Source organism: Capsicum annuum, chromosome 6 (assembly GCF_002878395.1).
Source record: "Capsicum annuum cultivar UCD-10X-F1 chromosome 6, UCD10Xv1.1, whole genome shotgun sequence".
In the NCBI taxonomy this organism is placed as follows: domain Eukaryota; kingdom Viridiplantae; phylum Streptophyta; class Magnoliopsida; order Solanales; family Solanaceae; genus Capsicum; species Capsicum annuum.
This window is the reverse complement of record NC_061116.1, coordinates 172,758,813-172,771,546: the sequence shown is the minus strand read 5'-3', so window position 1 is coordinate 172,771,546 and position 12,734 is coordinate 172,758,813. Positions and strand designations below refer to the sequence as shown.

Here is a 12,734-nt window from a genome sequence, read left to right as displayed (position 1 = left end):
CAGTTTAATCTAATTCAACAAACTTTATGAATATCTATTAGGTAGAATTGCAAATTGAATATATGTGAATTTGGAGAAAAAGGACCAACTTAAAATCACATTATTAAGCTATATAATTTGTTGGATCTTTACCAAAAAATAATCATATAACAATTAGTACATCAATATTTCAGATAAACATTATATACATGAGACACATGACCAAAAAAATAAATGGATGATTAAATCATTATAATTTGAGAGAATGAGGAAGATGGAGGGTGAGAGAGAGGAATGGGGCAAGGCGGGGGCGACAAGGGAAGAAGTAAGAAAAGGTAGAGTTAGTAATTTTGAAAAGGAAGAAATTTTACTTTAGTAAAAAAGTAATAACTTGCTATAGCAGGTCACTACTACCTGATGATGTACAAAATTTATACACTGGCAGTGCATATAATTTAAACTCTTTAAATTACTACAATTAGTGCCTAAAAGAATCGGCTATTACGAACTTTGACGTTAGTTTTATCATATTATTGTTTAGCTGCTCACTTGAAGCTTATGTGCTCGAGACTCTAGGTCTTTTAAGTTATTTAGTCTAAATTAAGAAGTTATACATATTCAGTGAATTTCTTAAGACAAAATAGGATTTGAACCAAAGTTATTGAGTTCAATCGAACCCATAAACTTTATTCTAGCTCCACCACAAAGTTCCCAATATTGAATCGCCCCACCCCCACCGCCACCCCCACCCACCAAATATATATGCGCTAATTCATTCCCACTCTATTTATACTGCTGAAGGAATATAACATATGAAGATGTATTATGCTTCTAATGTATACTGGCATATTATAAAAGCAGCCCAAACTCAAATACACCTTTTATCACATTAAAGACTCACTATGGACATACATTGATTATATTCAATTCACTTTCATATATTCATTCTCTTTCCATTCGCTGCAAACGCTAAAGCAAATTGGTCGATGTAATTTCACACATAAAAAGGAGTGGGAAAACTTATGAATGAACAAAATCTTTATCCCAAGAGTTATACAATCAGTAGTATCCAGCAACAAGCACATTTAACCACTATATTTACATTGCTATGTTCTCATATATTTTCTGCCTCTTTTTTCTTCCACCGCTTTAATTAGGCTGATCGCTGTTGAATTTGTCCTTGAACGCTCACATCTCGTGTTTGATTATCGATACTTTGTGAAAAAGTATTCAGCATGATCGTACTCAGTCGGTTCTTTTCTCTTTATTGGAACTATGCTCTCCTTATAATACAGAGGCCAACAGAAGCTGGAGCTTAAACGCTGAAAATGATCAAATCCAAGACTTGTAACTTTTTTAGTACTATGGTCATATAAAACCATCTTGTTAGTTTGGGTTAGCTCGTAAATGAACTTATCATAATCCCACACGCCGAGAGCAAAATGCCATGATATCGGAGGATTTACAGAAAAAACTTTGATCCAATTATTCGCTCCGATCCTTACCCATATATCATAAATGGACGTCATAGGCTGTGAGGTATCACTACAAGACATAGCTGCAAGAGAGCCACCGCGTAACATTAAAGTCCCCCAGTGATCCCCTGGAATAGGTGGAGGCTCCATCTCCCCGAATAATTCAGTTGCAAAATCAAACGTTTTAATGCCGTATATGTTGTTATCATCATTGTCCTTGTCCCTGGTAAAGGACATCCAATAATGAAGTCCGTTCAAATACGTGCAATTAAGTGACACATAATTCACAGTCATAAGCTAAATCAGGCTCATCTAAAACCTTCCAAGAGTCATTGTTCAACGAATAAAGAGCAACATACGTCTTAGGATAAACCTCTCTTTTCTCATCATTGTAAAATACTCGAATCCATAAAAATTTATAGTCGTTATTGACCAGGTCTAATCCCATCCCAGCTGTCCGGCTGTGATCTTCAAAAAACAGGTCAAGCTCGAAATTAAACTTGGGCATAAGCCTACACTCTTTAGTTGCAGGATTCCACCAACAAAACCGAACATTGTCTAAATAATGCCCATTCTCTAATACGAATAGGCCATCAACCGGACCATAAATACATCTGAAATCCGTAACTCCTTCGCAACGATAAAGCCTGTGATGAGTAGGGACAATGCCCGCGAATATTTTCTCAGGGAGCACGTAGAAATTAAAAGCCCTTAGAGGCTCAGGCTCATGGTTGTAGTCAACACCGAACTTGCAAACCACTGGACGGGTACGATTGCCTGGGCTATCACAGTGCTTTCTGATAAAACGCACACTTTTGATTAGATCACACCATCTTTTACATACACGTTTGAATCGCAAAAGTGATTTCACAGGTAACCTCGCTAAAATATCAGTTAAAGTTTCTTCTGGCGAATAAATCTGTGTATTACTTGTCATTCTGCTCGAATTATTTCCTGCAATATATGCAAACGTTCTGGTTATTAACATTACCGTACATATACTTCCTCCGTCTAGGCATGAAATCTAGGAGAAAACAGAAGTTTTTCTTTTAATTTTTCGTCAATAACTTGCGATTCAAGCATAAGAAAAGACTTAGTTTTGAACAAAAACAATTGTGATAGAGCAATACAAATGGAAACAGAGTTATTTACCCTCTCTTGGACTCGCTAACTAATACCTTCCCGTTTTAATTTGTTTGGTTTTGACTTGATACAGAGTTTAAAAAAAAAAAAAAATTGGACTTTTGAATATTATGGTCTCAAATTATAAATATTTAGAATATACCAAAATGTCATTCAATCTTTCTATTTTAATTCTATTACATGAAAAGTAAAATTTAAGTAATTGTCAAAAAATAAATTCTTTTTAATAAACTGAAAAGCAGAGTAAGATGAACAAATTGAAATGATGAGAATAATACTGGATAATTGTAACAAATTTAAAATCCTAAAATAAACAGATGAAGTAACAAATTGGTCCTCTAACCTTGTATGCTCATAAGAAGAATTAGTGGATGGTCAATCAAGAAGTATTGAACAGAAGGATCCAATAAGAAAGAGTAAATAGTATGTAGATCACAAAAGACAGGGAAACGAATGTTCCCGAACCTCTTATTTATATATAAAAAAAAACTAACTTTGTATGTGAAGCACATATAACGAGAAACAACGAAATGAGTGTAAAATTAGCTATCAACGAGTTACTTCTTCCTATAGCTTAGATATAAAAAGTAAATTCCACTCAATTCCTAAAAGAATGGGTAAAACTAAAAAGTATTGACTGACACAACATCCGTACACGTAGAAAAAGGTGAAGGTCAAGCTATGGGTACGAAAAAAATTTAGGTACAATTACTCATTGGCTTACGGGGTTTCTTGTCAAACATTATAAAAAAACAAGCTCACAGAATAGCTAAGTGGAAGCCAGATATGTCGGGTGGGATGCAGGAGTAACGCTATTATAAGTTGTGTGTGTGAATGTGTATATTATATTTAGATTTTTTGTAACATACAGTAACATACATACACTTGACTCTGTCGAAGAAAAATTAAACAATCAATATACTTTAACCTTAGTGTGACATTAAATTGTGCTAGTTTTCCAGTTACTGATCTTATTTTCCATGGACAGATATATTTTATTACTCTTACGATTGTCCTGATAATATAATTTCTTTTATATTGATAGAAGTTAAACTCAATAATATTTTGTTTTGACTTGATTTATTTACTTAAGAACAAGCAATACTCTTTTGTAATAATGATAATTCTTTCTCTAAACATGTTATTCCCTCCTCGTATGAGCCTCGGATTTAATTTCCATTTCACCTTCAAATTTAGTTTCTTTGAAGTACTTCTTTTCGGGTCGAGAGGGGGGGAGGGGAGTAAGTGAGGTGGTTTTGTAATTGTATTTGTTTTTAATTTCCAAGTCAATTATTGACCCATTTCCAATACTTTTATACCAAATTCACTGTCACTTAGGGTGTGTTTGGTACGATGAAAAATATTTTTTCTTGTTTGGTTGTAATATAATTTTGAAAAAATATTTTTCAAAGGAACTCATTTTCTCCCATTTGAAAGAAATGACTTCCCCTCGTGAGCCAAGGGAAGTTATTTTCTAGAAAATATTGAGATGTGACTTATGAGAATTTGGAATAAAAATAAACCAAAATATGAATAAAGTGACCAAAATAGGTCACGTATTTAATAAATTACCTAAGCTAAACGTAATAATTTATCACGTTTTATACCTTTTTTTAACGGTTTGATAACGGATGTGTACAATAAAAAAGTTTTAGTAAAACGTAGTAATAATATATTACTTTTTACAAAACGTTTTTATAAAACGTAATAATTTATTATGTTAACATGATTTGACATAAAGAAGTGATGTGTTAGTACACTGAGTTTTTTTTAAAAAATTATAAATTAAAACTTTATAACTTTTATAAATTAAAACTTTTTATTACAATTTATAAATTATAACTTTTTATTACATTTCTTACCAATTTTTTTAAAAAATTATTACTTCGTTTTGTCAAATCAAGTACCACCTAACTCACTCTTTTTTCCCTTTTTTCATAAATCGTATTAAGAAGTTACCTTTTAATAAATAAATAAAATAAAAAAAACATAATTATAAATTTATTTCATCAATAAGTGATAAAAAATTACATTATTTTCTAAATTTGGTCAAACAAATGTATAATTGTTGATGTCACATCTCATACAAACTGATCGAATGATTAAAAATGTGTAGGTAAATATTATGTTTTAGAAAATATATTATATTTTTAATTAGAGGGTCACACGCTCATGTAAAGTTAAAATTTAGGTAGAAAAAAAAATATTTTCTATTCACCAACCAAATACCATAAAATATTTTTTGAAAATATATTTTCTACTCAACAACCAAACATAAGAAAATAATTAAAACACCAACTTATTTTCTATGAAAACATTTTCTAGAAAAATATTTTTCATAGAAAATATTTTCCATCATACCAAACACACCCTTAATATCAATTTATAATCTGATTACTTACTACTGAATTGAAATTCATTAATTAGGTACACGTAATAACTGAATTTATTAACTTTATTTTCAAGTGGATCGATAAAAATAAGGGTAATTTAAAGTCAATAGGTGACTTCAAGGATATTTTAGAGGTAACAGATTAACGGGGTACTTTTGTACCAAATTCAATAGTTTAAGGTATTTTAAGTTCTTTTTTTGCAAAATATATTTTCTAGTAAGTTAGATTTTAATATTTTCCTTAGTTATTTCTTATTGTAGTCTAATGATTTATGTTTTTTACTTTTGTAAATTCAAAAATTATCAGTTATAAGGACAATTTAGAGTCAATAGGTGACTTCAAGGACATTTTAGAACTAACATATTAACGGAGGTACTTTTGTACCAAATTTAATAGTTTAAGGTATTTTAAGTTCTTTTTTCATAAAATATAATTTTTATTAATTTAAATTTTAATAAATAAGCTAGTAAATTTTAATATTTTTATTTTTATTTTTTTACAAAGGCAAAAGTTCAGCAAGGGAAAAAAAAAAGATAATCTAACAAAACAACAAAAGAAGCTTAAGACAAAAATGGATATAAAAAGAGAAACAACTAAATTTACTTTTAAAAAAAAAAAAAAAAAAAAAAAAAAGAGTTAAAAAAAAAAAAAAAGGAAGTTGGTTGCACAATATAAGAAATTGGGAAGTTGGCGGCACAATTTAAAAACCACAATTAATAGGATTAATTCGTTATTTTCACTACAATTTAGGAAGGGGGTATTGAGCTAACTACATTTGGCTGATTTGGTTGTGGAGAAATCTGTTAGGGAGGGGTCAATTTCATGTAATTAGCTTTGTTTTAGGGGGTATCTTTCCCAAGTCTTTTATTAGGCATTGTGTCTTTTGTTAGGCATTGTTACGAGCAAGTGTGTATTAGTTAGTTCGACTAACAACAATAATGTTTGGTGTATATTAGTTAATGTATCTAATTATTTTGTGTATTTAGACAATTAATGTCATTTTTTTTTCAAGAAAATAAGGTACATATTTTCAGAAAGTAAATAACATTATCATGCTATCAAATATATAGTTGGGTTTCATACTAGGAAAAAGACACCCTATGGCCCTTTTGGGAAAATCTTTTCATCAAAAATAACCATTTTAAATGCGACTCAAAATATGGGCACTCAGCCATTTTATTTCCACAAAATGAATTTTTCCTAATTTGGGTCATTCCGACTAAGATAGTTCAAATACATTATATACATCATATTGATATAATTTATATATCGTAGTGATATAGTTCATAAAAAAATAGAATAGGAAATTTATGGAAAGATTAATTCAAATTGATCAGTTAGAAATTGAGAAGTACTAAATTCTTCGCTGAATCTACAACTTTCTTGTCAATTTGATTATTAGTGACGTGTAGAATATGTATAAAGACTATATAGTTGCTATCTAAAAATTGTATATACGATGTGTATAGCAACTTTTTTATTATTACGAATAGAATGTGTATAGAAATTATATTATTGTTATATAAAATATGTATTTTTTATATGATGTGCATAAAAATTAGGTCAAACCCATCGGTGGCCCCCTAAACTTGGCACGAGCTTTCACTTAGGCACCTCAATTGAACGTTGTTCACTTTTAACACCTCAAGTTAGAGGTGTCAAATGGGCCGGGTCGGGCCAACCCGGAACCGGCCCTTCCATTTTAACCGGGTTGTGGGCCGGTTAAGGGCCGGGTTTGACGTTAACCGGGCCGGGCCAAACAGTAAAAAAATTAAAACCCACCCTAACCCGGCCCACTTAACCCAACCCGGTCAAACCCACCAAAACCCGGTTAAAAACCGGTCAAACCCGTTTAAAAAATAAATAAATAATCCAATATACACTATATACACTCCAATATACAATATATATTTTTAAAAAAATATATAAACAATTACACATATATGTACCATTCAATATATAATTATATATGACTATACGTACTACTTTAAATAAAACATATGCTATAATAGTATAATATATATATATACACTACAATATATATAAATATATATATATATATATATATATATATATATACTAATTTATTAAACATATACACATGTATACGTTAAATATATACTACTTTAGAAGATATATAAACATATATATGCACCATTCAATATATATGTACTACTTTAAATAAAATATATACTACAATATACATATATATATATACAACAATATGTATATATATATAGTTACATACTAATTTATAAAACATATACACTTGTATACTTTAAAGATATACGTCTATAGAAGATATATACACATATATACGCACCATTCAATATATATGTACTACTTTAAAAAAAGTATATACTACAATATATATACTAATTTATAAAACATAAAGTAATGTATACGTTAAATATACATGTCTATAGAAGATCCATTCACATATATACACTCTATTCCATGTATATGTAATACTTTAAATCAAATATGCTATAATATATATACATTACAATATATATTTCTATAGTTATATACTAATTTATGAAACATATACGCATGTATACGTTAAATATACACGTCTATAGAAGATCTATTCACATATATACACTCTATTCTATGTATAATTGTATATGTAATACTTTAAATGAGATATACTACAATATATATACATTACAATATATAGTTATATACTAATTTATAAAATATATACACATGTATACGTTAAATATACATGTCTATAGAAGATCTATTCACATATATACACTCTATTCTATGTATATGTAATACTTTAAATGAAATATACTATAATATATATACATTACAATATATATTTGTATAGTTATATACTAATTTATAAAACAAATACTTTAGATCAAATATACTATACACTTCTATAGAAGATCTATTCACAATATATATATATATATATATATATATATATATATATATATATTTATTTATTTTCGGGTCGGGCCTGGCCGGGCCGGTTAACCGGCGGACCTGGATCGGGCTTGGTCTGGGCCGGGTTAATCGGGCCCATTTTAACAAAATAATCGGTCCGGGATCCGGAACCCTAAAGCCCTAGGGCTTACCGAGCCGGGTCAAACCGGACCGGGTTAGGTAGTCGGGCCGGGTCGGGCCGGCCCACTTGACACCCCTACCTCAAGTAGCCACTTGACACTTTTGCTGAATCAGCAAAGAGAGTGTGTTGCACTCGCTGCCAACATGGACAAAACAACCAATTGATTTGTGTCAACTCATTTAAATTGTCACATCATTATTTATATTCACAATTAATTTTTTTTAAAAAAATAAAAGGCCAAAATACATGATTATCCAACTTATTAATATATATATACACATAATTAAATTAAAAGAACCAATTAATTACTGACACGTGGCATTTTAAAAAATAATTATAAAATTATCAATCCAACCCCCACCACCCCCAAACTCTAAAGTCATCTTCTCCACCAACACTCATCCCCCCCAGCACCCCTCCCCCAAGTCATCTTCTCTACATGGCAGCCCTCCCCCCTCCCGTCATCTTCTTCATTTGCCCTCCCCCACCTCCATCCCCACTCCCCAAATCCCAAAGTCATCTTCTCCAGTCCCCCCAACCGCTAACCAAGCCAATAATCGCACTTCTGCGCAAGACAAATTCACTTCTCAACAATAATTTTTGTCAACAACAAATTCACTTCTCAACAAATTCAAAACATATAGCACAAATTCACCAAGCCAACAACAACAAATACCGTTATTTCATCGACGAAAATCATTTTTGTCATTTTCTCAACATATGGACCATTTTTGTTACTTTCTCAAAAATACCATGATAGTCTCATCAAATCCCAACATATAAGAAGAAGAAGTCTACAATCTGCACCAACTTGCATTCTTCCAAATTATTAAAAATCAATTGTATTAAGAAAAAAAAAATGATGGAAAACTAATGGATGGGGGTGGGGAGGATGGGAGAAGACGATTTTGGGGTGGGAGTGGCAGCAACGATTTGGGGGTGGGGTGGGCTGAGGAAGATGATATCGGGTAGGGTGGGGTGGTTAGGAAGATGATATTAGGGTGGGGTGGGGTTAGTAATTCTTTTTTAATTTAAATTAATTATATAAAAATTATTTTTATAAAAATGTCAAATGTCCTTTTATAATTGGTTCATTTATATGTTATATACCCTAAAATGCGCCTGGCAGCGAGTGCAACACACTCTCTTTGCTGATTCAGCAAAAGGTGTCAAAGTGACACACTTTGTAGCTACTTGAGGTGTTAAAAGTGAACAACGTCCACTTGAAGCGCCTAAATGAAAGTTCGTGCCAAGTTTGGGGGGCCACCGATGAGTTTGGCCTAAAAATTATATCATCATTTTATAAGATATGTACATGTATAAGCTGCATATATGAATTCTATTTTTTTTGTATAAAATATATATCTGTATAAGTTGTCTATCAAAATTATATCAGTACTGTATAAAATGTGTCAACAAATGGCTAAAACTAAAAGTAGAAATAAAATTTAATGGTTATTTCGTATTAATATATTTAGCCAAAGTACTATTTGTATCTTTCTCCCTTAATACTATGTTATTGTCAATCTAAACAATTTACAAGAAAACGTCTAATTGATCTGATGTGACAGTGAAACAATGAATTATGAAACTGTAAAACATAATGAGATAGATGAATACATTCAAGTTATTGTTGAATTGCATGTATACATTTTAATGTTGAGTTATTTATTCAATTAGGCATTTGGTTTCTAATACAAATCTTACTATACAATACTCTTTGCATATAACATATATGAGTAAGATAATTAGAAAGTTCCACAATTTTGTTACCTTTTTTTTAAAGAAAGAAGAAAATCTTATCCCATCATCACCTGTGAAAAAAAAAGAAGATATTAGGTCATTATCTTCATGAAATAAAATTTTTTTAATTTACCATTTTGGTTCTTTTTTTTTTTTTTTTTCTTTACAACAACAACATATCCAGTATATTCTTATATAGTGAGATCTGAGGAGGGTAAATGTATGCAGATCATACCACTAACTTAGATGAAGCAAAGAGGTTATTTTCAGTAGATCATAAAATAACTAATAATCTCTTCCATGCGATATACATTTTTTTCATTTTTTTTTCTTATTAGTAGGCAAAAATTGTTAGTTTAGTGACATATTTTATTATTTTTCACACAATCAAGAAAAGTCGGTTTAGAAAGCTTTCAGATTAGGAGTACATTATTCAATATAGAATACTATTATTAATAATATTACTACTGTTGCTGTTGCTGCGTTCTTCTTCTTGTTGTTATTGTTATAATAATAATAATAATAATAATAATAATAATAATAATAATAATAATAATAATAATAATAATAATAATAATAATAATAATAATAATATTATTATTATTATTATGATTTTCATCCAATTAATAGGACTGTTGATTTTCACCAAGATATGAGAAAAAATGTGATTTTTTAGTAAATTAAAGTGCCATAGTTTTAAGTAAGTTTCTGATTATGTGTCAATCTTAGTTGTTTTCATGCAATAGAACTCAACGTTAGTTGATTTTAACCACAATTTAAATTTAAAATATTATTTATTGTAAAAATGCAAAGTGACTTGTTCTCATGATATCATGATCTGGCTTAACCTCATGTCAACAACCAAGTATAAACATTTTACACGCATATGGTTGATTATAGAAAGTTCAACCAAACAATTAGCTCCTAACATATTATAAATAGAATGGGTTTTCCAGTTTCATTTCCATAACACAAACAAAACAAAATCTCAAGCAATATGAAGAATTCTTGGTTTTCCTTTCTTTTGGTACTTCTTGTTTTCTCAACAGCTTCATGGGCAGCACTAGCTGATAATCATGAAGAATTCATTCAGTGTCTATCTCATAGTAACTAAACATTTTCCAACCTTTACACCCCAAATAACTCTTCTTTTTCATCAATCCTCCAATTCTCCATAAAAAATCCAAGGTTTAATACAACTAAAACTCCTAAACCTCTTGTGATTGTCACCCCAGTAAGTGAACCCAATGTCCAACAAGTCATTCTTTGTGCTAAAAAAACTGGGATGCACGTTAGGATTCGTGGTGGAGGACATGACTATGAAGGCCTTTCTTATGTCTCCGAGGTTCCATTCATTATGGTTGACCTTATCAACCTTAGAACAATCAATGTTAATGTCAATGAAACGAGTGCATGGATTGGAACTGGATCAACTAATGGTGAACTCTATAATACAATTGCACAGAAAAGCAAAACCCTAGGATTCCCTGCTGGTGTTAGTCCAACGGTTGGTGTTGGGGGACATTTTAGTGGAGGTGGTTATGGTGTTATGTTGAGAAAATATGGCCTAGCTGCAGATAACATTGTTGATGCACGTTTAATCGACACCAATGGAAGAATTCTTGATAGAAATTCTATGGGGGAAGATCTATTTTGGGCAATTAGAGGAGGTGGTGGTAATAGCTTTGGACTTGTCCTTGCATGGAAGGTAAAATTGGTAGATGTTCCTGAGAAAGTAACTGTTTTCACACTTGACAAGACATTGAAACAAAATGCCACTAAGCTTGTTCATAAGTGGCAATTTGTTGGTCCGAGATTCCATGAAGATTTGTTCATTAGCATCTTGATTAGTAGATTGAACACAAGTGATCCAGGTGACAAACAAATTGTAGCTTCATTCAACTCCATTTTCCTTGGTGAAATGGATCGATTACTTCCCATCATGCAAGAAAATTTTCCTGAATTAGGGTTGAGAAGAGAAGATTGCATTGAGATGAGTTGGATAGAGTCCACATTATACTTTGCAGGGTTTCCTAGAGGTGAATCTCATGATGTCTTGCTGAGTAGGATTCAACCCTCAACACGTTACTTTAAGGCAAAATCAGACTTCGTACTTCAGCCAATTCCAGAGGGTGGTCTCGAAGGAATATGGAGATTGTTCTTTGAAGATGAAGCACAAGTGATGTTTAGTCCATATGGTGGGAGGATGGATGAGATTTCACCATCCGCTATCCCGTTCCCCCATAGAGCTGGAAATTTATACAATATCCAACATATGGTGTATTGGGATGAAGGAGAAGATGAAGTAGCTGAGAGGCATATAAATTGGATAAGAAGGCATTATTCTTACATGACACCTTTTGTTTCAAAGTTCCCAAGAGCTGCTTATATCAACTATTGGGATCTTGATATTGGAATGAACAACATGAAGGGATATACAAGCTTTGTGCAAGCTAAGGTTTGGGGGATTAAGTATTTCAATAATAATTTTGATAGATTGGTTTATGTGAAGACTAAGGTGAATCCTTCAAACTTCTTTAGGAATGAACAAAGCATTCCTTCACTTACTTAAAGGAATAACAAAGGTGAATGAAGTTATGGTGAAAGAGAAGATCATTATAAAAAATTCAATACACACATGTTAATTAATTGATTAATTAAGTTCATAGTTTTACTTCTTTGAATGCATAATAAATGATCATGCATCTGAGATCATGGCACTTGACATCACTTGTGTAATGAAAAAAATTTATGTAATTTTTTTGTTCTTTCACATTGTTGCATCATTGGTTAATAATAAAGGTTCTTTTAATCTATTTTATGGTTTTAATATTCCTTATAAATTGATTTTATTTTCTCTCCTCAATGTTAAATTATTACTAGCAATTTGTTGAAACACGATTAGGAGCGTGTTTATTTTTT

The 12,734-nt window shown here is 30.9% G+C and overlaps 1 protein-coding gene and 1 pseudogene across 1 annotated transcript; one reads left to right on the top strand and one right to left on the bottom strand.

Moving 5' to 3' along the window:
- Positions 1 to 986: 986 nt before the first annotated feature.
- LOC107874921 (putative F-box protein At3g47150) lies at positions 987 to 3,151 on the bottom strand. Its single transcript, XM_016721622.2, has 2 exons — positions 2,941 to 3,151; positions 987 to 2,408 (listed from the first exon to the last, which is right to left on the bottom strand). The coding sequence occupies exons 1-2, from the start codon at positions 3,107 to 3,109 to the stop codon at positions 1,723 to 1,725; spliced, it is 855 nt and encodes a 284-aa protein (XP_016577108.2). The 5' UTR covers positions 3,110 to 3,151; the 3' UTR covers positions 987 to 1,722.
- A 7,648-nt stretch (positions 3,152 to 10,799) lies between these two features.
- Positions 10,800 to 12,524, top strand: LOC107874919 (annotated as a pseudogene).
- The last annotated feature ends 210 nt before the right edge of the window (positions 12,525 to 12,734 follow it).